At 39.9% G+C, this 26,953-nt stretch overlaps 3 protein-coding genes across 5 annotated transcripts; 2 read left to right on the top strand and 1 right to left on the bottom strand.

The window, feature by feature from the left end:
* The first annotated feature begins 215 nt into the window (after positions 1-215).
* Positions 216-2,147, top strand: txnl4b (thioredoxin-like 4B). The gene is made up of 3 exons (XM_017701890.2): positions 216-428; positions 1,341-1,492; positions 1,682-2,147. The coding sequence occupies exons 1-3, from the start codon at positions 297-299 to the stop codon at positions 1,845-1,847; spliced, it is 450 nt and encodes a 149-aa protein (XP_017557379.1). The 5' UTR covers positions 216-296; the 3' UTR covers positions 1,848-2,147.
* Positions 2,148-2,455: 308 nt separating this feature from the next.
* On the bottom strand, positions 2,456-5,213 carry si:ch73-41e3.7 (uncharacterized protein LOC572312 homolog). 3 transcript variants are annotated; one of them, XM_017701885.2, is made up of 2 exons: positions 5,133-5,213; positions 2,456-3,565 (listed from the first exon to the last, which is right to left on the bottom strand). In XM_017701885.2, exon 2 carries the CDS (start codon positions 3,556-3,558, stop codon positions 2,584-2,586), a length of 975 nt encoding a protein of 324 aa, XP_017557374.1. In that variant the 5' UTR covers positions 3,559-3,565; positions 5,133-5,213; the 3' UTR covers positions 2,456-2,583. The 3 variants fall into 3 exon arrangements, with proteins under 3 accessions (XP_017557374.1, XP_017557372.1, XP_017557373.1); XM_017701883.2 differs by lacking the exon at positions 5,133-5,213 and adding an exon at positions 4,963-5,120; XM_017701884.1 differs by lacking the exon at positions 5,133-5,213 and adding an exon at positions 4,831-4,910.
* A 75-nt stretch (positions 5,214-5,288) lies between these two features.
* On the top strand, positions 5,289-13,606 carry mrpl16 (mitochondrial ribosomal protein L16). Its single transcript, XM_017701887.2, has 6 exons — positions 5,289-5,344; positions 6,166-6,482; positions 6,641-6,712; positions 7,296-7,444; positions 12,191-12,484; positions 12,996-13,606. The coding sequence occupies exons 2-6, from the start codon at positions 6,422-6,424 to the stop codon at positions 13,185-13,187; spliced, it is 768 nt and encodes a 255-aa protein (XP_017557376.1). The 5' UTR covers positions 5,289-5,344; positions 6,166-6,421; the 3' UTR covers positions 13,188-13,606.
* Positions 13,607-26,953: the final 13,347 nt, after the last annotated feature.

Here is a 26,953-nt window from a genome sequence, read left to right as displayed (position 1 = left end):
TTACTTTTACTTCAGTGTACTATTAGTATATTACTATATTTTTACTATTATATCACAATTTTTAAAATCAAATTACTCTGTTTACTTTACTTACATCTGACCTGTGCAGAATTTTTATTAATGGGTGGACTTCTCCTTCAGGGTGCTTTCCGTGCTGAAGGGGGCAGCAAAGCGGCTCGCGCTCTTCAGCCTGTCAACAGCAGCCCAACCGAAGAAGCCGAGAGAGAGAGAGAGAGAGAGAGAGAGAGAGAGAGAGAGAGAGAGAGAGTCAGTAGTTATTCTCAGTTTGTGTCGAAATGAGCTTCTTCCTCCCTAAACTGTCGTGTAAGAAGGAGGTGGATGACGCCATCAAGACCGTGGCGGAGAAAGTTGTGGTGCTGCGGTTCGGGAGGGACGAGGACCCTGTCTGCCTGCAGCTGGACGAGATTGTGAGTGTTTCTGGTTTGCTTGGCCGGAGCTCCGCGGGCTCCCGGCCCGGTAACGTGGGCCAGTGCAGTTTGGTTTCGCTCCTTTTTTTCTGCGATGGTTTTTGATTAAAATACAAAGTGTAAACACTGGGAGCGACAGTAAAGCAGTCGAGCACCAAGAGCTCTGCAGGGCCGCAGACAGGAGCCCGAATTACTGCCTGGAGTAAATTCTCTTGCAAAAAGTGGGAAAAAACCCACCTGTTTATTTTGATTCACGTTTTTTTGACAGTTCCAAAATGAACTGCAGACGCACCTCTTCAAATGTGTCCCTTAAAGCAGCAAAGGGCCATTCCACCGTGCAGAGAGACTCAGATCACAGTGGTGGTGATAGAAACCAAACGTCTCAATGGCCACACCACAAATATAGCCGTCTTCCTTTACTGTCCAAAACCACCAGAGGACTTACACGTGTCTCCTCAGTGTTTATATGTGATGATGATGATGATGATGGTAAAATAGCCACAGATCTGAGGGGGGCTTACCCTTTTGCGCTTCTCCACCATGAATAGATTCAAATAAATGGATTAACTCGACGCTTCAGACCAAAACTTTGTCATGAAGGCATCGTAAAACAATGTCTGACATCAGGCAGCGTGTTCAAAACCTTTTTGTGTAATAACTGTGTGTGATGGAGATTTCAGAGGCATTAAACTCTTCAGACGTCCGGTTCCCTTCACCAGTGAACAATTCTGACTCGGCCACTTTCTCTAGAACAGAGCATTTCACCCCAAACCACTCTGAATGACTGACTGTTTACATCTCAACCATCTAATTATGTAGACCTTTTTAAACTTGAGCTGAGTATTTAAGCTTTAAGTAACTGCTGAATCATAAGGCCGTTGCAAATCATAGCCTTTTACTTCTTTGTGGCAGCTGTCAAAAACCTCCCATGGCTTGAAGAATATGACTTCAATCTACCTTGTGGACGTGGACAAAGTGCCAGTTTACACTCGATACTTTGACATCAGCTATATTCCCTCCACCGTCTTCTTCTTCAATGGACAGCACATGAAGGTTGATTATGGGTAAGTATAAAATGATGAAATCCACTCGACAGCAGCTCAGATGGAATTACGTGTGTGTAGACTTGTCAGTCCTCTGAGTGGCACTGAACTGATGGATCAGCTTTGTAGTTGAAAGTGTTGAGTTTTAACTGGTACGTGGGGATAAACAGTCTGTGATTATGTAGATGTTCATAATGCCGTTTTCTCCAGGTCTCCAGACCATACCAAGTTTGTTGGATGCTTTAAAACCAAGCAGGACTTCATTGATCTTGTTGAGGTGATCTACCGAGGAGCCATGAGAGGAAAGCTGATTGTGCAAAGCCCCATCGATCCAAGGAACATACCTAAATATGACCTCCTCTATCATGATATCTAGCTACCTGTGTCACCACAAATTTTGGCTTTTGATAGATGGAATATGCACGTAGTTCAGATCTAAGGCTGTAGTTCTGAAAGGCTGAAGTGTTTGAGTACAGTTTGTAACTATAAAACAAATAGATTAAGTTTAGTTTCTGTTTGTTTCCTATGGAAATTACTGTTAAATGCATTTGTTTTCTTTTGAAAACAGAAAGCAGCAAAGTTTGGATGATAATCTTGGTTCATGTTTGTCTTATGCCTTCTAATGTTTGTATGCAGTGATTTTGTTATTATTAAATATAAATTCACATTTTTCCCACCTCATGTCAAATGTACTTTATCAAACAAGCTCCGTTGTCTTTGCACTGGAGCTGTGAGGCTAATGTAGCTAACAAGCAACGGAAGCTTATACCGAGCAGCATCATGAAAACCGCATGTCTAAATTATCACATTCGTACCTCAAACTGCATCAAGTTCTTAAATAAGCTCCAGTAGACTTGCTTGTGTGGTTTGACGCTGTATGACATGCTGTGGTCTATAAAAACAGACATGTTGGATAGTTAAAACTGTTCTGACCTTAGTGAATAAATGTTTTAAACTAATGAGTAAAATAAACAGTACACACGCTGAGCTTATAGGTATTTATTCAGCTCACCTCCACCAACCGTACACCACCTTTTATAGCCCCACCCAATGCAGTGTTCACCCTATCAACGTTCACATCCCACTGGACTCATGACTGAAAACAAACCCATTCACAATGTATTATTGTTCCTGTCATTTGTGCCACCAGCCTCCCTGCTCAGATTACTCCTTCTGAAGCTCCTGCTCCTGGTAATGATACCAAAGGCAGCAGGTACAGCTTTAGGCCTCATCACCTTTGCAAAGAAACGAAACACGGCCTCCATGCAGACTGCAGGTGCCGTCTCATGACACTGCGTCCCAGCTGACATCGTTCGGCACCCCGCTTTGAGCGACCCTACCGGGCGGTTTGTCGGCTTGGTGCTGAGGATCCACGTTCTAGAATGAGCCTTCAGCCAGTCACGACCTGCTGCTCCAAGGGGCTGGTGCCACAGATTGTGGGAGGAGTCAATAAGGGCCACCACCCACATTCTTTGGCAGATTTCTTCCAGTTGATGGCACAGCAGATGAACAAAAGCCAGGCCTCCGTAGCCATGGGCTACCACAGTGATGCGCTCTGCAGCACTCTTGGACACGAAGCGCTCCCAGACCAAGCAGACATGTTCTTCTGGGGACAGCCCTCCTTCATTTGGGTTCATCAACAAAACTGCACAAGACTCCTCTAAAGCGCAACGCACATACGGGATCTGACTGCCTCTGTCTAAACCTTCATGCGCCACAGCCCTCCAGCTCCACACACCACACCTCACTGTGCCCTTGTCCTGGATCAAAACCATCAGGGTCCCGTTGTGATTAAGTGCCCCTGGGCTCATGTACACAAAACCGAGAGAATAGTCATCACTCTGGGTTCTTTTGTCCAGGTGCACCTTGACCAGTTTAAGCTTGTTCTCAAGGAGGCTACATACATGCTGTGTGATGCAGTGGCAAAGGGTCAGATGTTCCCTCACGGTTCCATGGACGTCATTAAGTTTGAACAAGAACTGGTAGGGCTTCATAGTGTCTCTGTGGCATAGCTGTCCATCCTCAGTGAAGAAATATGGGAAGTCTGATGAAGTCTGATTGCTTGGTTCAGAGCACTCCAACATCATTTACCACCTGTGGATCAAGCAGTTTACAGCTACAGATCAAACATTTCAGAAAGTAGGTGCCAGTAGGCATTTCACTGACATTCCCTCATGCCCTGCACAGATTTTCCATGTTCCAACACCTAATTAAAGTCATCAGGCCACTGGAATTGAAGTGTTTAGAGCAGATTTGCATGCTTCTACTTGGATAGTGTGCCAAAACAGTACTCCACAAAGATACATCTCAATAAAAGGTTCAGCTCAAATCACAGTATTTAGCAAACAGCACATAAAAAGTACCTAGATGCTGCGGTCTGAAGAAAACCTTGTATCTATTTTTGCTGTTTTTCAGTTTTTGACAATTTGAAAAAATACATGTTGCCCTTTACATTGTGTGTACATTTCATGAATAATGGACAGTCTGGTTCCACTGGATTTACACTAAAAGTAGGGTTTTCCTTTTCCTGTAAAGGTGCATTTTGGAGACATGAGGTTTTTCCTGACACCTGTTTGGATCACTTGGACAAGTAAGCAGGTGAACTAGTGCCGTGTGAACTGAAGAAATGTGCAGTATATAGTGCGCAATTTCAGACACAGCAACTTCTTCACCAATACCCATGAAAAGAGCTGATATGGAGGCTGAAGGACAGACTTGGTCAGATGTTATGGCTGCTCTGACCTGATGACTGAAACATGTAGCAGCTGGTTCTAATTGAAAGTCTCGGGTTGCATCCAAAGGCCTAGATGAAACTTCTCTTCCTCTCTGCTATCCTTTTTTACCTCCCTTTTGGTAAGTTTCTGTAGTCGGTAATAGTATTCTGGGTTTATCTGATGGGTTGGTACCACAGTGTAAAGGACTCTCAACAGTTTAACTGGTGTTCTGGGACTGATTCCAGGTGCAAATTAGATTCCATTAGGAAAACATAAAGGTGTCCTATAGAAAACTACACTCTCAGAGATAAAAGGTACGACACCGGGGCAGTATGCTTCTTGTTACTGTGGTGGTACCCTCAGTTGTAAGTCACAGTACCTTTAGTCATGGAACATAACTGAACCAGAATCCATTGAAATGACATGTTCTAAGCTGTACTGACTCCCCACACCCCGTCTCGCCTCCAGGCTTTTATTTTATTGTTCTGATTTAAAACATTTCATTATGAAAAAGTACAAATACCAACTTTTCCACTAGAAAAAACCTCCTGTAAGCCGCACCGCTGGACCTTAAAACCACTGTTGCACCTATTGTAACGTTTAAAAACTAAACTTTTCAGGAGTGAATCTTATAAAACGTGTTACCTCATTTTAGGAAGTCTCATTTTGACCAGATTTCCTTGCCTACAACTGATTTCCACGTTTTACTTTTAGGCTAGAATTCGGGTGAACTTTCAAAGTGTCCCTGTGAAAGAATGAAAGAAATGATCTTCTCACGTTCGTCATGAAACGTGGACGCAGCCGAGGAGAAACCAAAGGACCTGCTGAGCGCGGTGAGCAGAGCAGCGCAGCAGGCGGATCAATAACGCTGTATTTTGACTCTGCTTCTCAGCCCTGATCCTGGAGGCCCACCACCACCACCACCACCACCTCCTGCTGTGACGCACCTACTTCAGCTCAGCCGGCGCTCGTTTTCCAGCTGGGTAAGTTGGACCAGGTGCGCTGGGAGCAGAGAAAACCCTGCCAGCTGCAGGGAGGTGGGTCTTTATTAAGCCCCCCATAGAAGTTCTGATGAGCCTCAGGAAACGTTAGACAAGTCTGAAACACACACACACACACACACACACACCCCCCCTGACCTGCCACCGGAGGAGGGACAGTGAGTGACCATGTCTCATACACTCTCACAAATATGTACACATGTATTCATTGTTTTATTTTTATTATATCGTGTCTTTTTAAATTGACAGCTCTACAGTTTTTACAATGTTTAACATTTTAAGATCAATTTTTTCCTTCTTAAATTTCTAGAATCTAAAGTGTTCACCTCTTAAATCGTTGATGTTCTGTTTAAAAATCTTTGGCAATAAAAAATGTAGCATATTTGTCATGCAGAGAGAGAGAGAGAGAGAGAGAGAGAGAGAGAGAGAGAGAGAGAGAGAGAGAGAATCTGCAATGTCTTCTGGTTTTAAACGCTAGAGGGCGCTCCCCAGCGAGTCCAAAATGAATGGGTTGACATGGAGCATTAGAGCACAATCAGAGTTTATAAAATAAACATTTTAATGTAAAACAATACAATCATTTCTTGAACACTGGACAGCATAAAACATTTGAACACCGCTGTTATATTTTTAAGAGATTTTAAACTCGAGCTATAGGAGAGTTTAGAACTGCGCCCCGTGTATGTTCATGACGTCAGGGAGCGCGAACAGCCAATGAGCTGCTCCGCTCGCCCATCAATTATCGCGATCTAGCAGTAAAGCCCGCCTCCTGCTGCCCAAAACCCGTTTGCTGTAGAAAATATGAAATACATGGGTGACTTTTCTTTGTTTGTTTAGTGAAATACATCCTTCTTTCTAAAATGAAAGAAACGTTCTGGCCCAGTGATTAGAAACTATTTTAACTGCTCGTTTTTAGCCGTTGAGCTCCATTCACTCCCATTCATTGAGGACTCACTCGCGGGCGCCCTCTGCTGTTCAGCAGTCCTGTGTGTGATATAACGGGAGGAATAGGGAGTGGCCAGACTCCTCATACACCGGCAGCGAGATCAGATCAGGAACCTTCTCCGGCAGCTACAGTTTCCAGCGGCGCTGTTTGACTGACACGCCGGATGTGGGTGAAGCCGTGTGATGGCTCCGACCTTGCTGGGTGCAGCACTTCAGGCGTTTTCCCGGTCCCGGTCCTGGTCCTGGTCCTGGTCCTGACTCTGGTCCTGACTCTGTAGCTGGGTGAAGCGATGCTGAAGGCGGCGAGGAGCGCGTGTGCGGGTCTGCTCAGCAGGTCGGCGGGCTGTTCAGGTAGAGCGGAGCGTTTATAGAGGCGCACAGCTCAGCTCGGGTTTTCTCTCATGTCCGACCTGTTAACCGACTGCAGCTCCGCTTAGCGCCGGTCAGCCGGTCAGCCGGTCGCCGGTCGCCGGTCAGCCGGTCACTCACTCCTCTTTCTGTCCCCGCAGCTGTCCTGCAGCATCACTTAAACGTCCCCTCGGCGGGACTGAAGACGTACGAGCTGCCGCCAGACTACAGTGGTAATGACGTCCCCGCTGCTGCTGCTAATGACCATCATTATATTATTATTATTATTATTATTATTATTATTATTATTCATACAGATAATACTAATTATTAGTAATGTGTATGTATATGCCTGGTTTTAAATTATTTGAAGTATTTCATAGTTTTAAGTGTGATTACTTTTGTTCAACATTATATTTATTAAAATATTTTATTGATGAATATCGTTGCTGTCAGAACAAAATGCTGTGCTAATATTAACAATAATGTTATTATCAGTATTAACACATCCCACAAATGACCGCTTTTTTATTATCAAGTGATTTTAAGAAGTATTTTAGTAACTATTGTGTTATATAATGTATTATTTTTGTACTGCATTATATTTATTAAAGTAATTGTTTTAATAGATATTATCGCTGTCGGAACAAAACGTGTAAAACGTGTATCCTCTAAAAAATTAACTTCACAGGAAAATGAAATAATGCTTTTATTTAAATGTAAGCTAATTTAAAGTGATTTAAAGCCCCAGAGCAGTGATAGAGTATCAGTTCTGATAAATTATTGCACTGTTTATTTTTTTTCCCTCCCTTACAGATGTGGTTCTTCCAGATAAGCCAAAGCTCAAATTCCTCAATAAAGTTCCTAATTTGAAAAAGGCCAAGAAGGAGATGAAGAGGCTATGTGATATCCAGGGGCCAACTAAAGGTGCTAGCACATTTACGACTGGACAGTATGCAGTTGTGGTCAGTACTTCTTTCAGTTTGTTCTTTCTTTACATACTTGAGTCTGAAATCTCCATCCATTTTTCCTCCATACTGTGACTTGACAGGGTCTCTGAGCTCGCTGAGATTGATGATGACTGCTGGTGTTTAAAACTCGGATGTTTTACAAACAGGCAAAGGCCACTACACTTCGGTCAAACCTTACGGAAAGCAGTAATTTTGTCTTCTGATTGATATGTGATGAGGAATTGTGCTTAATATGACCAGGAACATGAACCACAATAGAAGCAAAAAGCTTTTGATTTCACAATGATTTCAGATTAACGTTATTGTTTCTTATATTACGTTTTCAAATTAAATGTTAGTGTTAAATGTTAAATTAAATGATAGCTTCAGTGTTACATGAATTGTTAATGTTTTGAAGTCAGTATAGTGACAGTAACCGTTTATCATAACATTTCAAGCAACATAATAACAATAATAATAATATTTAAAATCTAAATAAAACATATGACTGACAAATCAAATTAAAAATATACATGACAATCAATTTTAATGAAATGCTAAATTAAAGAGATGTTTTTAAAAGTTTGTCTGCACTGAGCTTGACTGTTTAACAAAAGGTGTTATTGAATTCCACAGTTTAGAAGAATAATAAACTGAAAGAAGCCTCCACATATTTACTGTATGTACAGATGGGTTTGTGCAGAAATCTAAGATCACGTGCTGAAACGTGAACAAACACATTCTGTGATGTAAGCGGGTGACTTCAGTAATCAACTCTGCTTATAAAAAATGCATGAGCAAGTTTCTCTGTGTTGCGCTGAGATAGAAACAAACAGAAAAGCAAAGGCTCTAAAAGTGAGCCCTGTGGGACTCCACAAGAAATGTAAAATTTTTTGAGTAAGGATTTTCCAGTGAAACTGTCTGTTTATTAATTATGATTTTAGTCATTCTAAAACTGTTCCTGAGGGGCTTTCCTGTTATTCCGGACTAGAATCTTGTGATCAGTGATATCGGGAGCTGCGCTAAGCTTGAGCTCAAAAAGTAACATGGCAACATTAACTCGTTAGTTACGGTTGTTTTACTTTTTTGTTTGTTTAAATTTCAATCCATGCTTACTGCATTACACCACAGCTTTTGCAAAAGACACAGACAAGGTGACGTTAAATGTGCCTTTTGATATTTTTTATGAAAATGTTTAATCCATACTAAAAATGTATTGTCAGTGGTGAAAGTAATTTTACTTCTCATTAGGATTTGGACTGAATGTAGTTGTAATACTGTAAACAAGGCAAAAGAATCCAAAACAGCAAACACTCTCCACAGATCCAGCAGTTATGTCAATTTACAGCATTTCTCTTAATTGCCCTGTTACTGATGCACCAATGTTGAAGAGAAAAAAAAAAAAAAAAAAACAACCCAGATGGTCGTTCTGTGTAGTACATATTGGGTGTTTCGTGTTCTGTCTCCGTTCACAGCAAGAACCAGATTGTGATACCAGATCACTCCAGGTGAGGGCGGTGTCATTTAAGGGGAGCAAATAACTGTCTTACATCTTTTTGTGTCTGTACAAAGTTAAGATCACAGTAAATATTTAAGCAAATATTTTATTTGTTGATTGAATTAGAACATTGAATTCAATTTCAAGTGTTTTGAAGGCCTTTTATAAAATTGGGTCGTATTATGAAATTAGACACAGAATTGAGGGAAATATCTGTGTCTTTGTCAGAGTCTAGTTGTTTAGATGGTAATGGCTACAGTCAAGGAATATGTAATAAAGCAGTAAGCCTCAAGAGGCTGTGTTGCTTTGATTTGATATAACTGTGATAAAAAATAATAAATTCCACAAATGTTCAAAAATAAGTTAAAATTGATAATAATCAATCATGATAAAATTTTTCAAGAATAAAATTTAAAAAGGAAAAAAGAAATTAGTAAGTCATGTATGGTATAGAAGTGTTTGTTCTCGTTTTCTGAGAGTTGGGGTTATGATAATTCAGGCAGGTCAAGTCAAGTGTCCTCTTCGGCCAACTTTGGCCTGCAGGCCCTAGTTTGAGCAACCTTGGTGTTATATAATAATAGTATATGTCTTTATTTATACAGCACTTTTCATACCAGTGGCAGCTCAGAGTGCTTTACAGACAAGTAAAAGCTTCATAGAAGATGAATGTTAATAGTAGAAACTGTGAGTTTCCTTTAAAGGTGTAAGACAATGACCGGTTCAGTGTTCTTAAATGCCAAAGAGACAGTTTTAAGTAACCACAAGGTTAAAGAGAGATGCTTTTAAAGGTTTTTTAAAAGTGTATACTAAGTTTACTTGTCTAATAACAGGTGGAATTGACTTCCACAGTTCAGAAGAATAATAGCTGAGAGAGACCTCAACAAGTTTCCTGTATTTTATGAACTTTTTTGACTTTTTTTTTTGCGGAAGGCCACTATCTCCAGATCTAAGATCTCAGAGAGAACACAGACACTGATGTAAGTGGGTCATTTGGAGCCTTAAAAACTAGGAGCAGAACTTTAAAATCAGTCCTGAATGATACAGGCAGTCAGTGTGGTTCTTTCAACCTAGGAGGTCTTTTTTTGTTTTTCTGAGGGTCTGTGCTGATGTAGAGGATGTATTGTTTCCTGAGGAAGCCCAACATCATTACAGTAATCAACGCGGCTTGTAACAAATGCTTGAACAAGTTTCTCTGCTTTGCTCTGAGATCTATAAAGAACAATGCGCCAAACGATTTTGTGCTTGAGCAAATTCATCATAAACACGCTGGCTGTGAAGGGTGACGAGACAGCGGAAAGATAAGTCCCACAAAGCATGTCAAAGCGTTTTAACAGTTAGCAAGTGGTCAAAGCAACAAAAAACAACTAGAGGATACATAGTGTGAACATTAAGTTTAAAACAGTGGTGGTAGTAACTTTATTTACCTCTTTATTAATCTTTATTATTTACCATACTTCTACTTGATTATTTAGCCAACTTGCTGCTCAAAGGCTGAAAAGTTATGTTGTCAGAGTGTGTACATGACACAAGCTTTATGCTTGCTGCCATGCCAGCCATGGAAAGACCTTAAAGTATCACATCTCAGAACTTGCTTCAGTGTCACAGTAGCTCTGGTTGGAGTATCCGGTCGTATTTTGAAGAATCATAAAAAAAATGTGTTTGCAGCACTGATTGAACTTTTCCGACTCAGTGTTAGACACGCTGACGTTAACGTTCCCTAACCTAAGCTAAAGTTAGATTAACCTGAATTACTTCTGTATTGACATTGTCTGCTTGCTGTCTTGCACTGATAACGCATAGATTGTGTTTGGACTACTGGATACCTGCAGTGGATGCTGTAAAGTTGCTGGGCAACTGGGCAAAACACAGCATTGTTCAGGTTGTTTTGTAGTGTAAAGATATCTTCAGTTCATTATGAAACTGGTGGGACAAATTAGACTGTCACCCTGCCACAATCCAGGTAATTAATGGGAAACATTGGTTTCCAGTAGCTCCTATACTGCTTAAGACAAACTAACCAAAACATGGACACTTGGAGTATGACCTTTTCAATAAATATTTAATTCAGTAAAAATTTTAATTCAAAGCCCATCACTGACTAGTTAACCTGTCAGTGGATCGTCCATAAGAGCAGTCCATTCACAACACATGGTTAAAGTATTTTACAATGGCTTTGAAGGTGGTTCAGTCAAGGAAAACAGGGCCACAAATATTGGCTTTATAAACATGATTTTACAAGAGCTGTAATACAAATATTGAATGACGATCTATCATTTTGATCATTTAAAATATTGAAAATTGGTCAAGTCTTTTGAATAACTTAAATAGATTTTTACCACTTTTATGAAAATACACAGTTCTGGGGGGAAGCAATAGTTTGTTTGTCAAACTAAATGCTATCTTGCCATCAATAGTATGCAATTCCCAGCGGCACATAGGCCCTTTAGGTTCTTAACTGATGTTTGACTGGTCTTTTATCACCTAGTGCAGTCTGCTCTGATTTGCTAGCTATCTGGCATGTTTTAAGATATTTCAGAGAATAAAAGAGAGTGCGCTGGCTAGCGGGCAGCCCGAAATGGGTAGAATATCATTCAGATTGCCCTGGGCATTAACACTGATGTTGCAGAGGTTAGTAAGTGCTCTGGTAGAACAAACAAGTTCCACAGTATGGTCACTCCCCCATTCACTGACAAGATTTGACCAAAAAAATTTTTTTTAAGAAGATGGTTTCCTGTTTCCTTTGCTCTCCCGCGTCGCATATCACCGTGTTCCAACAGAACAGGCAACATGTGCAATTTGTGCTACTTGTTGTGGAAATAACTGCTTATCATTCAAAAAAGTGACCTTCAGTGACTGCAGCCGTGGATTTCACTTATGGGTGGAAAGACCCCTCTGCCCTTGGTGTTCTGGTTGACTGTTCATGATGCATTTTCTCCTCCCCTTTCTACTTGTTTCATGAGCTGAGTCAGCCAGATTCGTTTTCACATGCCCTAGCAGGCTTGAGCACTGTGGTAAAATCATCTCTTCATTTCAGAGACGTAATTTTTTTTTAAGCATGACAAATCGAACATATTCAAATGTGTAACACAAAAGAATGACTGTATCAATGACTCGTGTTAAATCCAGACAACAGGATCGCTGGTGCTGGGCCAATTACAATAAAAATATTTGGATGAAAATAAAGCAGGAGGGAATAAATTTGAGCATTTTCACTCCAAAGTCTTCTCTTTAGTTAATACTCTTGCTGATGCTGTCTGTTGTAGGCCATGGGTGGAGGCTATCTTCAGTGGGGACATATGGAGATGATGAGGCTCACCATTAATCGCCGTTTAGACCCGAGGACCGCTTTTGCCCGTTGGCGTATCAACGCCCCATATAAGCCCATTACACGTAAGGGGTTGGGCCAGCGTATGGGCGGAGGCAAAGGCGCCATTGACTACTACGTTACTCCAGTAAAAAGCGGCCGATTAATAGTGGAGGTCGGAGGCCACATTGAACTTGCCGAAGTGGAATCGGTGCTTAAAGAAGTGGCAAAGAAACTGCCCTTCCCAGCAAAGGTTTGCCTTTGACTTGATTTTGTCTTTGTCAGCTTGTGTGGTCTTGCCTTTCTTCTTCTACAGATGACTATCTGTAGGCGTTATTAGGTGTCAGAGGCTAATGTTGGGTGTAGCTTTAGCACTCTTGACCTCCAATACCAGAAACGAAGAACCTTAACAGAACGGTAATTAAGCATGAAAAAAAGAAGAGCTATGCTAAGAACTCTAATCTATAAGTACCTGTGTACCTAACAAGTGTATCTAATAAAGTATTTTTATTTATTTATTTATTTTTGTGTCACAGATGCGATCACTGTTGTGGTTAAAGTATTCAAACTGGTTTGCAGAGGTCATATCGAGGTCTCTTTCCATTTATGAAGGGGGCATAATAAATTGTGCAGTAAGACATGAGTTACTGTCAGTAAATATAAACCTGCAAAGTGAAATGGCCAGTTAGTGTAGCAAAAAGGTAGAATTGAACTGTGGGCTATAATGAACTGCCAACTCAATGTATGTTCTTCTTAACCTTTAGGTGATGAGCAGAGAAAGTCTGGCTGCCATGCAGCAAGAGCAAGCTGAGAAAGAGGCCAACAACCAGAACCCCTGGACCTTCCAAAGAATAGCCAGATCCAACATGCTGGGCATCCGGAAGGCCATCAGCCCCTTTGACCTTCACAACCACGGCCGCTACACTGGAAAGTTCTTTAACTCAAACAGGGTCTGAGCTGATACCAATCAGGTGTGATGATCTATATCGAGACCTTAACGAAAAGTGTGAGAATTGTGCAGAAGCTTGTTTTCCTCATGCTGCCTCACAGGATGCTGTCATAGCAAGCATGGTTGATGTGGGTTTTGAGTGTGGAGGACTGTAATTGCACCCTCTTTGAGAACGTCAGGCTTCTTATTTTCATTTTCTTTCTTAAGTAAATGTTATTCGAGTTATTTAAGCCAAAGGACATTACTTCATTGTTAATGACCGCAAGATCGGTTTGGTTTTTCCTGTAACTTGTCAGCATTTATTGAGTAGGAGACTCAGTGAAGTCAGAAAAGACTAAAGGGGGATGAAGGCAGTTTGTAGGTTGTTGGTACTGTATTACCATGACATTGTATTATGTCTGATACATCAATAAAATCATAAAAGTACTTCTACTGCAGTTCCTTTGAGACATGTAGAAAATGTGATGATGCATATTACCAGAGAAGATTATTGGGCAATTGATTGTGGCGCCCAGGAAACAGACATCAAACCTGTCACGATACACAGAAACCATTGTCTGTTCTGGCCACTATTGTCATTGTATTAGATGGGTATTTCTGTGTGTTCACAGTAAAAATAAACAGGTTTACACAGAGGACGGATATAAAAATGTGCAATTAAACAGTCACTTCTATCATACAAAAGAAAGTTGGAGATAAGTCAGTGCTAAATGTCAGAGATCTAGGGAACTGATGATGAGTTAGACATACACCGGATGTCAGATATGAGAATGCAAAAAGTAAGAAGATCCTTATTGTTGCAAACTCAACTAATCCTTAGTTTAGGGTGAAGTGGACTGTAACATAACATAAAATACCAGCACAACAAAGTTTACATTGGCATATACATTGATCAGGCATAACATGATGACCACCTCCTTGTTTCTACACTTTTATCAGCTCCACTTACTATATAGGTGCACTTTGTAGTTCTACAGTGACAGACTGTAGTCCATTTGTTTCTCTGCATACTTTGTTAACCCCCTTTTACCCTGTTCTTCAGTGATCAGGACTCCATGGACCCTCACAGAGCAGGTACGATTTGGGCGGTGGATCATTCTCAGCACTGCAGTAACACTGATCCACAGCAGATCTAGATTTTTGGAGTTAATGCATAACTAATGCAACCTTTAATGCTGAAGACTGACGCGCAGACTGTTGATTACAGAACAATGCAGAAAACTGGACATTACATGAATTTACATTTATAAATCACCAGCTTCCTGTTACACTTAATCTGCAGCAACTCGCGAAGCTGAAGTCGCTTCTCGTTCTCCGGCTTCTTGTTCGAATTCTCCCATTCCACCTTAAACGGAGCAGCAGTGTAATCTAGCGCCTCAGGCAACATTTAAGGCGGAATGGGACAATTCGAATGAGAAGCTGGAGGATGAGAAGCGACTTCAACCTCATGAAAAGTCGAACACTGAAAGACATTTTACAAGAAACCCGCGGAAAAGCGGCTACAGCTGAGCTAAAGGTTAAAGCAGGGCAGTGAGTCTGGGTTTGGGTTTATATTTTCAGCCTGTATTACAACATCAGCTCTTACTCTTACTCATACTTACAGCGAAGAGGGAAAACTGATATGTGCCTCCCAATGTGGTTTCATTATTGCTGCAAGGACAAAATGGCTCTTCTTAACATTTGGGTTGTGACCCCTGAGTTAAGCCTGCTAGTAAGGGGTGATCAGCGCGTGCCCGTTTGCTCAAGCTGTCCGCGGCTCAGTCAGGATTACACAGTCGCCAGCAGCCGGGTTAACGACCGCGCTCTGTGGTTCAGGTTTTCCTGGGATTGACCGAAGCCTGTAGTGAAATTATAGCAGAAATTTTCACTATAGCTACATTAAAAACTGTAGCAGCTACAGCTACTAACTACTAATATTTGTAGCTAACTACAAAAAGTAGTGTGCTACTTCGTTACTCCCCCATCCTTGCAATCCCCATACACATCTCTGCTACAAACGAACAGTTCCACTGAAAATGAGGGGACGTGTTAGTTTTCCCCATGGGTGGGGTAACTAACAGACAGAGGGTTACTTTAACACTTGCTAGAAAAGTGTAACAATTTTGTGCAAAGTTAATTCAATGTTGCGACTGAGTTCTATGATGTAAGAAACAAATCTTTTTCCAATCAAACTGCATTATACACTGCTCAAAACAATAAAGGGAACACTCAAATAAAACATCCTAGATCTGAATGAATGAAATATTCTCATTGAATACTTTGTTCTGTACAAAGTTGAATGTGCTGACAACAAAATCGCACAAAAATAATCAATGGAAATCAAATTTATTAACCAATGAAGGCCTGGATTTGGAGTCACACACAAAATTAAAGTGGAAAAACACACGACAGGCTGATCCAACTTTGATGTGATGTCCTTAAAACAAGTCAAAATGAGGCTCAGTATTGTGTGTGGCCTCCCTACAACGCCTGGGCATGCTCTTGATGAGGTGGCGGATGGTCTCCTGAGGGATCTCCTCCCAGACCTGGACTAAAGCATCTGCCAACTCCTGGACAGTCTGTGGTGCAACGTGGTGTTGGTGGATGGAGCGAGACATGATGTCCCAGATGTGTTCAATCAGATTCAGGTCTGGGGAACGGGCGGGCCAGTTGCAGGCAGCAGATCGCTCTCCACGGCGTCTCCAGACTCTGTCAAGTCTGTCACATGTGCACATTTGTGGCCTGCTGGAGGTCATCTTGCAGGGGTCTGGCAGTGCTCCTCCTGTTCCTCCTTGCACAAAGGTGGAGGTAGCGGTCCTGCTGCTGGGTTGTTGCCCTCCTACGGCCTCCTCCACGTCTCCTGGTGTACTGGCCTGTCTCCTGGTAGTGCCTCCAGCCTCTGGACACTACGCTGACAGACACAGCAAACCTTCTTTCCATAGCTCGCATTGATGTGCCATCCTGGATGAGCTGCATTACCTGAGCCACTTGTGTGGGTTGTAGAGTCCGTCTCATGCTACCATGAGTGTGAAAGCACCACCAACATTCAAAAGTGACCAAAACATCAGCCAGAAAGCAGAAAGGTACTGAGAAGTGGTCTGTGGTCCCCACCTGCAGAACCACTCCTTTATTGAGTGTGTCTTGCTAATTGCCAATAATGTCCACCTGTTGTCTATTCCATTTGCACAACAGCTGTGAAATTGATTGTCAATCAGTGTTGCTTCCTAAGTGGACAGTTTGATTTCACAGAAGTTTGATTTACTTGGAGTTATATTGTGTTGTTTAAGTGTTCCCTTTATGTTTTTGAGCAGTGTGTATTATCTATAAGACAGACAGACAGACAGCCATGTAATGCTGTGTAACTAACCCTGCAATATAGAGGCTGTATTTAAGTGTAGCAAGCGTCTGCTGTGAGCTTCTGAGCTGCTTCAAAATGCTGCATTGTAGGCAACATGTTGATTAAAGTAATATAAGGATGTGTTTTGTGATTTACATAAACAGCTCTGTAACCGAGAGAAAATGCATTGGAAAAAACTTACACGCCCTGCAAATGCTCTTTGGCACAGATCTCTTTAAACACTGACACACTGTGGGACGCCGTGGCTAGCTAATGTGGTAATGTGGCGAAAAACACACAGTGGCTGACCTTTAACAAACATCAAAAGTCTGTGCTACATTGTGCCCCATGTTAGGTTTTTCCCTGCTCACCTACACTTCCAAAGTTTAGTAATGTCTGTAGTTAAATAATTCAGCCAATGCCTTGGAAAAAATAGCAAATGGGTGATCAATTCCCAAGCCTTCTTCCAAAGCAACAGCACCAGCTCCAGTATTGCTAGCATCAACCGTGAGCTTGAAAGGTCTTTCAAATTTTGGCATGACAAGCAAAGCAAAAGCTTTTAACGTTGTCAAAAGCCTCTCCACACTGTACACCAAATAAATGAACCGGAATTATGAAGCAAGTCAGTACAACTGTAGCAAAGTTTCTTCAGTAACCTCAGTAATAACCGCATGTCCCTAGAAAATGCCGTAGCTCACCTTTTGTACTAGAAATGTAACGTACTTTAGCATCAAAGGCTCAGAAATAATCTTGTACCATCTCCTCCTAGAAAAGTTTAAAAACAGTGCCAGAAGTTCCTAGATGTTCAAACCAAGTAGAATCATACACTGTGACATCAACCAAATGTTCCTCACAAATCTTTTCACCTGAGAACAAACACTTCATAACCCTGCTGAAAAAAAATCATGGAAAACATTCAAACGTTCTGTTGGTTCCTGGTGGTGTCTAATAGTCTTTAATGGTATTATACCATCCTGCTATTGGGTCCTTTGGCTGCGGATGCATGGGCACTGGGGAGACTTTAAACCTGTATATAAGTTCTTGTGGGTTTAAAATGTGTTGGCAGGTTACTTGTGCTATGCTCTGTTGGGCTCTGAGGTTGGGTAGTGGAGTTTGTGTGCCTAACGTAGTGAAAGAGCGTGGCTGTTGGTGACCTGCCCACAGTGAACAGTAAATTTCTGAAGCAAATTGCATTAGCAGGACCTTCAATTAGTAGGTTTACTTACACACCTACACTGTTCACACAATCATCCATATAATAATGGGAATGAATCAGAGCTGGTAATGGCTTTAACTTTATGATAATCTCTACAAAACTGCAACGTTCTGCCTGGTTATAGAACTATAATACAAGCGGAGCAGGCTACAGCTACATATGGCAAGAGCGTTGTTGAGCAGATACCGAAGCTTGGCTTGCACATTTACATGTTTAGTTGAATTTAGTTGGTAAGCATGCTGCTTGATGGGAGAATGTTCACTAACATCAATGTGCTGAAACTAAGGTATTTGAGTTGGAGTATCAGAGAATAATCCCTTGTACTGTTAGATCATGCCCAGTAGAGCGATCATTATTGGAATGTCGGCAGTTATCTGATTATACTGTGATTTCTCAGATTAGAACCTAGAAATCTGATTAAGAAATCTGATAAAGAGCTGGATTTTAGCTCAGCATTGGGTTTTTCAGCGCATGTCTACTCTTACTCTGATTTCTTCTGGAAATCTGGCGCATGTGTCAAAACAGACTATCCGGAAAATAAAAGGCATTTGAGTTGGAGGATCAGAGAACAATTCCTTGTGTTGTTAGATAGTCATGCAAATATTACTAACACTGTATGTTCCACGCAGTGTACCAGCCAGCTGAGCTCCATGCTAACCAGTACTAAAAGGCTATAGTAGTTCTTTATCAGGTCTGCATAATTTCAGGTACAAAGCTTTTAAGCCTTGAATTATTCTCCCAAGCATTACAGTTCTGCTGACACTGCAGAGCTCAGTAGAGTGATCATTATTTGATTGTTGTGATCTGGTAATAATATGATTTCTCAAGAATTAGCTGGATTTTAGCTCATAATTGTTTTTTTCAGTGCATGTGTACTCTTACTCCGATTTCTTTTGGATTTCTCAGTCTGTGCATGTGTGAAAACAGACCACTGTCTGGAAAATAGCAAGCAGCTATAGCACCTGTGCCATGGCAACACAGCACTTTTGGACTGACGCCGAAACCAACTTCTGCTTGATGAAATGAAGAATTTGAATGTTCATATTCAAGATGGTGTATATTCATAGTTTCCAGTAAAGTCACGTCGTCATCTGTGAGTTTACTGGCTGGTTGCAAAGCAGAAGTCCGATCATGTTCTTATTGTGAGTTTTCACAGTTACTCATGTTACTCAAGTGGAGGTGGCACGGTGGCATGGTGGGTGGCACTGTTGTCTCACAGCAAGAAGAGCCTAGGTTCGAGTCCCCAGCTAGGTGACCATGGTCCTCTCTGTGTGGAGTCTGCGCATGTTTCCTCTGGGTTCTCCAGTTTCCCCCACAGTCCAAAGACATGCAGTCAGGCTGTTTGGACGTGCTAAATTGCCCCTAAGTGTAAGTGTGTCTATCTGCCCTGCGATGGACTGGCGACCTGTCCAGGGTGTATCCTGCATTTCGCCCAATGACCGCTGGGATAGGCCTCCCCCACGACCCAGAAGGAGAAGCAGCTTAGAAGATGTGTGTGTGATTACTCAAGTGGATGTAAATGGGTCATTCCACTAGAATGGTTCAAATTGGACTTTGACATTTTCAAATTTTTTGCTTAAATGTATCATTGACATGTAAACCTCACAGTCAAACATGTAACGGGGTTGAGTGTGACGGGGTTGTGATTTTTGCACAAAATGGCCGCTGCTCTACATATAGCACATGGCATGCATGAGATTCAGAATTAGCATATAGTTTTGAAATAAAAAAAACTTTTTTTATAAGTGTATAATAGTGTATTGTGTGTATAATAGTTTTTTTCATGTGACGGTGTTGAGTCACTGAGTTTGGCGACCACAATATCACAAGATAAATGACCAAAATTAAATAAAAGAAGGAAGCCACTTGCCTGTCTTTGCTGTCCTGTTGTCCAAAAGACTTGAGTGATGTCACTTCTTGATGTATATGGATCATATGGATCATACCATTGTTTTTGTGGGGGAGATTCATTTGTGTTACGGGGTTGAGGGGTTACTTAGGTACAGAACTAAATAATGTGATTTTAATAAATAATTATCAATTAATTTTGAAAAATAATATCACAAACAATTAAACACAGACAGTTGTTTAGGTTGACATCAAAATATATGGACTTTTTTATAGTTGTATTTGGTATATTCTAAGTATACTTTCGTTGAAGGCCATGAGGGACATGACAAAATAGGTGGTGTCAGCAAAAATAAATAAATAAACAAAGTTCTCATAAAAGATCAAATAAAAAAAAATACACTGTATTGAAGGAGATATTTCAATGTATGTGTAAAGCTGTTAAAATATAGATTTTTGTGACCCAGTAGATAAAATACACCTAAAGAGGAGATGAGGACTCAAAATGTGCCATTTCCATGGAATGACCCAAATACTTTGAATGGATACGTGACAAAATCTGATTTTCCACAGTTCTCTGATTAAGTGCATGTGAACACTCACTGTCTTAGCTGTTTGTCGTAGCTAACAGGTTTCCGGCAGTTAAAATGTTCCTTGTGTCTGTTTTACTAGCTTTTTTTTTTTTTTTTAGGTATTATACCTTGGAAAAGAGCTAAGCTGTCAGGTAAGGTAAATGACAGATAAGCTGCTCTCAGACAAACTACAGATAAAGCTCTCTTCTACATCTCTTAAATCTTTTTGAAAGTATCAGTACAGAAGGAAGTCTTTCATTTAGTCATGAAATACTGAAGTTAAGCTCATCATTTCTGCTGAGGAGAGTTTCTGAGAAATGATTCAGAAACTAGGCATCCAAGATGCTTTATTTCTTCTAAGAAAATGTGATCATAAGAAAGATATTTTTCCTTTGGGTACTGCTGTTACAAAAAAATAAGCATGTAGCCTTGTAGATGGACATTTTTGTGGAAAGCTGTATGTGTATGGCAAGTAGCTAAAGTAGCTACTCATGGCAAGTAGCTAAAATGAATGACAGTAAAACACAGACATAGATTCAGATCTCGATAAGCTGTTATGGTTCACGGATGCAGCAGTGTTTTACTGTCAGAGGATGGACAGCTAGAAGAACCTTAGTGAGTTAAAATACATTGACTAAATCAACCAGTTCCCCAAAATAAAGATGCTCATGAAGACAGGGCAGATTTAGAATGTCAAGAAATGAGTTCATGCGGAGTTTAGCAGTCATAAAGGCTGAGATGAGTCTTGTAGTCTAACCTCATGGTTGGGTAAAGGCATTGCTATGTAAATGAAATGATGACTGAAGTGACAAGTAGGAGTTACAAAAGAATCAGATCCAAAACTGAGAACCGGGTTCTCTCTAGCGCTGCTATGGAACTTCTTGGTACATGATGTACCGTACCTCTAACATCTATCAGGAAGTGGCATTGGTTCGTCACTATTCATATCTTTTTGGGATCCCTTTAGTCGACCTGAAATGAAAACTTACCCATTTTTAACCGTGTTAACCGTTCATATTAACGACGATTCATGAAGTCATTCCATATCAAGATATGGTGACATTTTAAACCTTCTTCGGAGTTTTGATCACATCATTGTTCACCAGGGTGTGAGGAATAAAAATAACCAATAACATCATTCTTCAGCTCTTCCTCCTGCCACATCTGTCTATCATCAACAGTAGCCTCGGCATAGCTCAGAAACCCTGTGATACTGTGTTCTCTTCAAAATATTGTATGGAAGGAAAATATGTTATTTCCACTTCACTAGTTTATTGAGACAGGATTAAAATAGACTGTTCTAGTAATGTCACCAGGGTGCCTGCAGGTCTTTAAATAGAGGATGAGTGTGTGTGTTGTAAACTAGAGAACAGTACAGGCCTGAATGCTTGACCCAATTACCCAATTAATAAATGCTTCGTTGCTACATCGACAAATGCAAATTAAGTGTAAGTGCAGATGAGCTGTGCAGAGGAGGCCATGTATCAACAATACCCAGAAACACTGCCACCTTCTCTGGGCTGAAGGTCATCTCAAATGCCCTGATGCACAGTGGAAACATATTTTGTGGTCTGATGAATCAACCTTACAAATTATTTATGGAAATAATAGATGATGTGTTTTCTGGGTCAAAGAAGAAAAGAACCATCCATTAAAATATTCAACATCCTGTATGAGGGGTATTAATAGGTATGCTGCCTTTTAGATGCCATGTTATTTAAAGATGTCCATGCCTATTTCAACATGACAAAGCCAGGCCACATTCTGCATGTGTTACAACAGTCTGGCTGCATAATCAAAGAATGTGGGTGCTAGACTGACCTGTGGAAGATATGTTAACAAGAGAACAGTACAGGCCTGAATGCTTGACCCAATGAATGGCAGGGGGGGTCTACAGGGGTTTGATTAGTATGAAAATGATGTCAATCATATGCTACGGCCTTCACAGTCACCACAACTCCTCCTAGTTGAACACTCATGGAAGACTTTGGACCAACATGTTACCACCACCATCATGACATCAATTGAGAGAATATCTTCCAGAATTATGCTGTTCCAGTAATGTCTAATATTAATGACTGGCTTATAATTAATGACAGTCCCTCCCATTTTCTGTTTTTCTCAACAATCTTAGATAAAGGATTTGATTTCTTGTATGTGTTCATCTGAGGGTTACGACTGGATGTATTTTAACTATGTTCACACTGTTTATGTTATGTTCCATTTGTCCCATTCACACTGTATTGCTTAATTTAAGGGGGCTGTTTTCGGTGTTTGGAAATCCTTTTTGTTCTTAGGTTAGAATTAGAATATAACCATCAAGAATGCTTCAAAATGGCTATTTTGCTGCCCGTGGTTCCCGTCAAGTGCTTCTTCTTCTTCTTCTTCTGAGTTGTGTAGGAGGAAATTACTCAACAGCCAATCTTTGATGTTCTTTACACAATCCTGGCTGATACATATAGTCAAGCTAATGCCATGCTAGCAGATAACTGTTACTTAGAAAAGAGTCTTGTTCTAGAATGGCATAGGACTTTTAAAGAAGAATGAACCCCCCTACTTACTTCATCTTTCATTGGACCCTTTAAGGAAGACAGTTGCCACCTTTATGGAAAGATAAATAATAAATAATATCATTAATTCCCAAAGATGGGAAAGATCCAGAGTAGTGTAGCAATTTTCATCCCATATCAGTTCTCAGTGTAGATTACACGATATATACCTCTATTATTGCTAAACGATATAGGACATTTATGCCAGATCTAATTAATCAGGCTTTATCACAGGCCATCAAATGCAAGACAACATCAGAAGAACTCTGCATGTTATAAATTCAATACAAAAGAAAGGATTGAGTGCTATGCTGATAAGTCTTGATGCTGAAAAGGCCTTTCACAGTGTGCATAGGAATTTTCTATATTTAGTGTTAGAGTGATTTGGTTTTAGCAAAGATTTAATTAAGGGTATCAAAACTATATATCAAAACCCAACAGCTAGGATAAAAATTAACAGTAGCCTAACAGATAGGATAATCCTTGAAAGGGGCCCTCACCAGGGGTCTGGTTTATCTCCTTTTCTTTTCGCTCTATATATGGAACCTTTTGCACAAGCGATACATCAAGGCACAGAACTGAAAGGAATCACTATAAAGGGACAAACACAGTCAATCAGTTTATTTGCAGATGATGTTATAATTTATTTGGACAGTCCTAAAGTCCTAAAGTTTAAAGTTGAAAATCATGAACATATATGGCAAACACTCAGGATATGAAATGAATATTAACAAAACACAGATCCTGGTCTTTAATTATTCTCCCTCTCCAGAAATCAGGAAGTTATTCCAACTGAAATGGGACGCAAAAATGATAAAATATCTAGGTGTGACCTTAACAAAACAATTATCTCAACTTTTCAAAACAAATTTCAATCATATCTATTTACAGATTAAAAGAGACGTTGAAACCTGGTCCACCCTGCCACTAGATTTTAGCTCCAAAATTTAAACAATTAAAATGAATGTTGTTCATAGACTCTTATACATATTTCATTCTCTCATTATTAAAATACCTCACGAAAGTTTTCAAATTTGGGATAAGATGAATTCCAGATTCATATGGAATGGTAGGAAGCCAAGAATAGAGTACTCTACATTACAGTTGACTAAAGAAAAGGGTGGGTTGACATTACCAAATCTCAAAAACTATTTTCAGGACTTGGACCATTAGTTAAATGGTGTGATGACAGCTATAGTGCAAGGTGGAAAGACACTGAGAAGACAGTAGAACAATTACCTATCCTGTCTCTCATTGGAAATAGGAAACTTGCAAAGACATTGCAAAATTCACTAGATCCAATAAACTCCCATACAATTATAAGGCAATTTTTTATACTAGAAAAAACAACTTCGATTGAGGCAAAACATATTTGCTAACAAGGATCATTCATAAAAAAATTTCAAAAGCCTGTCATGGTATGAGGGATCTTTAGGCACCATCAAAGCTGAAAGTTTTTTACACATATTTGAACAACATATGTTGCCTTTTAGATACCATCTTGTTCAAGGGTGTCCATGCCTATTTCAACATGGCAAAGACAGGCCACATTTTGCATGTGTTACAACAGTCTGTCTGCATGACCAGAGAATGTGGGTGCTAGACTGACCTGCCTGCAATCTCCCCTTTCAAAACATGTGGTGCAAGATGACGTCAAAGACTTTTGAAGAGCTGATTAATAGGAAACATTCTGCTTTCAAAACTGGATCAGTCTGTGTCTTTGGTCCCCAAAAGATTATTGTGTGCTGTTAAAAGGAAAGGGGATGTAACTCAGTAGTAAACATGCTACTTTATAAACATATACATGTATGAGTAAATAGACATACATTTATATATGCATGTATACATATGTATAAATGTAGTGATCAATTGAGCTTGATTTTGGGTCAAGATCGCAAAAAGAAAATATCTTAGTGAGTTTGAAAGAGGGTTCATTATTGGGGCAATGATAGTAGGAGCTTCAGTCACAAAGACTGGCTAGTGTTTCAGTAGAGTGAGAAACAATGACATCTGCATTTAGATATGCACCCTTAAAACAGATGCTTCTTCAAAGGTTCTTTAGTAAAGACATTGGTTCTTTTTAGAACCATGAGTTGTATATAGGACCATACTAGAAATGGTTCTTAAGACCGATGGAGAATGTGTTGTATATGTTTCTAAATAGCACCAAAAAGAGTTTTGCTGATGTTACCCCTTTTTGGTGCTACATAGGACCATTTTCAAAAAGGTCCAGTGACCTTGAATGCGAAGCATGAGGAGAAATGGAACAGCAGCTTCTTCAGATGACTGAAAATGTCAACGCAGGTTGTGATCAGACTGTGTCAGCAACAGTCTGTGAACCACTACAGAGAGAGGGGTTTTTATAAACGAATTGCAGTGCATAAACCCCTCATTACAAAGGCGCATGCACCTTTTGAGAGTTCAGAGTTGTAAAAACCACTCTAACCGGCCTACGGAGATGTGGACAAAAGTGAAATTCTCAGATGAGTCATCCTTACCATATTCTTCACAAGTTCTGATGACAGTGATCTCTTCAAAGATGGTAATGCCCCCCATTCACAGTGCATGAGAAGTCACTCTTAAAGCAGTTGTGTTAAACACTTCCTATCTCTTACTACACTCATTAGTGTATTCAATTGGAGACGACAAACTTCGAGTTACTTTTAACACAGAATGTGTTCAATCAGAAAACAATACGAGTGTATATGTTTTTTAAAAAGATAACACATGTGGAAATGATGGAAATCATACTCTAGCCCACAGTCACCCGATCCCAATGGGATTTTGCAGGGTTCTCCATCACCATCAGCAATGCACTAACTGAGGGAAAATGTTTTGTACATCCTTCCAGTATAGTTGTAACTGGAGGACCTGTATTATAAACTATATGATATTTATAGTGATAATTCTATAATAAATGTTAAAAAAATAAAGAGGATGATGCATACATACGATATATTTTATGTGCATGTATTATTTATTTATTTAGCTTTTATTTTTCTTGTACATAGTGAAGAATTGTTTTGCTCTACTTACATTAGAAACTATGGCATTTTTAGATGCAAAATTCTTCATTTTTACTTGTTGGATACAAAGAAGGAAAGTAATCTTATTTAGTTTTCTTTAAATAGAAAAATATGAATTTAAACATTACGTTCAAAAGTACACACATCAGTGTACACATACACAAACCGATATGATAGGAGTCATAGATCTTACTGTATACAAATATTGAAGTACATCCTGCTTTGTTTTAATTGCTTTTGTTTTAAAATGGGCTGAATGACTTCAATATGTTGTTTGATCTCATTTTTTAGGGCAACAGTATTTACATTTGTGAATGTAAAAGGTACCTATCAAAAGTACATGATTTATCATGCAGGTGTGGGATCCTTTTTCTCTGTGATTATTCCCAAAGACCAAATATTATGCTTCTCTAATAAACCATGCTTTTCGTCAGTGTTATGAACAAAAAAGGTCCTGAGGTTTTAACAAAAATTGTCACACTTTGACAATACCAAAAACATCTCTGAGTATTTTCTATAAAATTTGTATTCATTTTCTTTATTATTTTATACATTAATTTTATTTTAGCTGGGAAGATTTTGTGAATAAACCTAAATGACACTTCTTGAACTTTATTATATGCCAGACCTTCTTCCATTCAGTATGATCTAGGAAACGGTTCCAATGTGAAATCATAAGGTAAGAATATTTGGAACAGAGCTCCTACAGATCACTTGTTATTTCTAAAATGAAAAAAAAAAAAACAGTTTCTCCTACAGGAGAATGTCTTGGAACTTTCCATGAATAGAGTTCAATTTATGTCTCATTACCAATTTTAAGGCAATAGAATGACTGTGATTGTGTATTTCTCAGATGAGTGAAGGGATCTGTACATTCACTCAAAATAAATCATTAAAATACATTTAAAGGATCACAAAAACACAAAGTGTCTCTATCCACCTTTAAAATGGGGGCTTGAGCTGTCCCACCTCACTGATACTGAACCTCTTTACATGTTTTACCAAAAAAGTCATTTTAGCCTTTGCCCCAGATTCCCTGTTTGCCCGCATAAAAATGCCACAAATTATGACACAAGAATTTGCGCTCGGCAGAATGACCTTCATACGGAGCAGTGTTCTCATTCTCTTCTGTCAATTTACACACAAAAAAGGGATTTGGCTGCATGAGTAAAGCTTCATCATTCCACCCTATTGCCAAAATCTCCATTACAGCAAAGAAATAAATATTTATAGGCTTATAATTTAT

This window comes from Pygocentrus nattereri, chromosome 12 (genome assembly GCF_015220715.1).
Source record: "Pygocentrus nattereri isolate fPygNat1 chromosome 12, fPygNat1.pri, whole genome shotgun sequence".
Classification (NCBI taxonomy): domain Eukaryota; kingdom Metazoa; phylum Chordata; class Actinopteri; order Characiformes; family Serrasalmidae; genus Pygocentrus; species Pygocentrus nattereri.
The sequence above is the reverse complement of the archived record's forward strand: the minus strand, read 5'-3'. Positions and strand labels throughout refer to the sequence as shown.

Excerpts from the sequence above, each read along its gene's own strand:
- txnl4b (XM_017701890.2), top strand. The coding sequence starts at position 297 with ATGAGCTTCTTCCTCCCTAAACTGTCGTGTAAGAAGGAGGTGGATGAC. Across the intron at positions 429-1,340 it reads GCCTGCAGCTGGACGAGATT|CTGTCAAAAACCTCCCATGG; the intron begins GTGAGTGTTTCT and ends TCTTTGTGGCAG. Across the intron at positions 1,493-1,681 it reads CACATGAAGGTTGATTATGG|GTCTCCAGACCATACCAAGT; the intron begins GTAAGTATAAAA and ends CGTTTTCTCCAG.
- si:ch73-41e3.7 (XM_017701885.2), bottom strand. The coding sequence starts at position 3,558 with ATGATGTTGGAGTGCTCTGAACCAAGCAATCAGACTTCATCAGACTTC.
- mrpl16 (XM_017701887.2), top strand. The coding sequence starts at position 6,422 with ATGCTGAAGGCGGCGAGGAGCGCGTGTGCGGGTCTGCTCAGCAGGTCG. Across the intron at positions 6,483-6,640 it reads CAGGTCGGCGGGCTGTTCAG|CTGTCCTGCAGCATCACTTA; the intron begins GTAGAGCGGAGC and ends CTGTCCCCGCAG. Across the intron at positions 12,485-12,995 it reads AACTGCCCTTCCCAGCAAAG|GTGATGAGCAGAGAAAGTCT; the intron begins GTTTGCCTTTGA and ends CTTAACCTTTAG.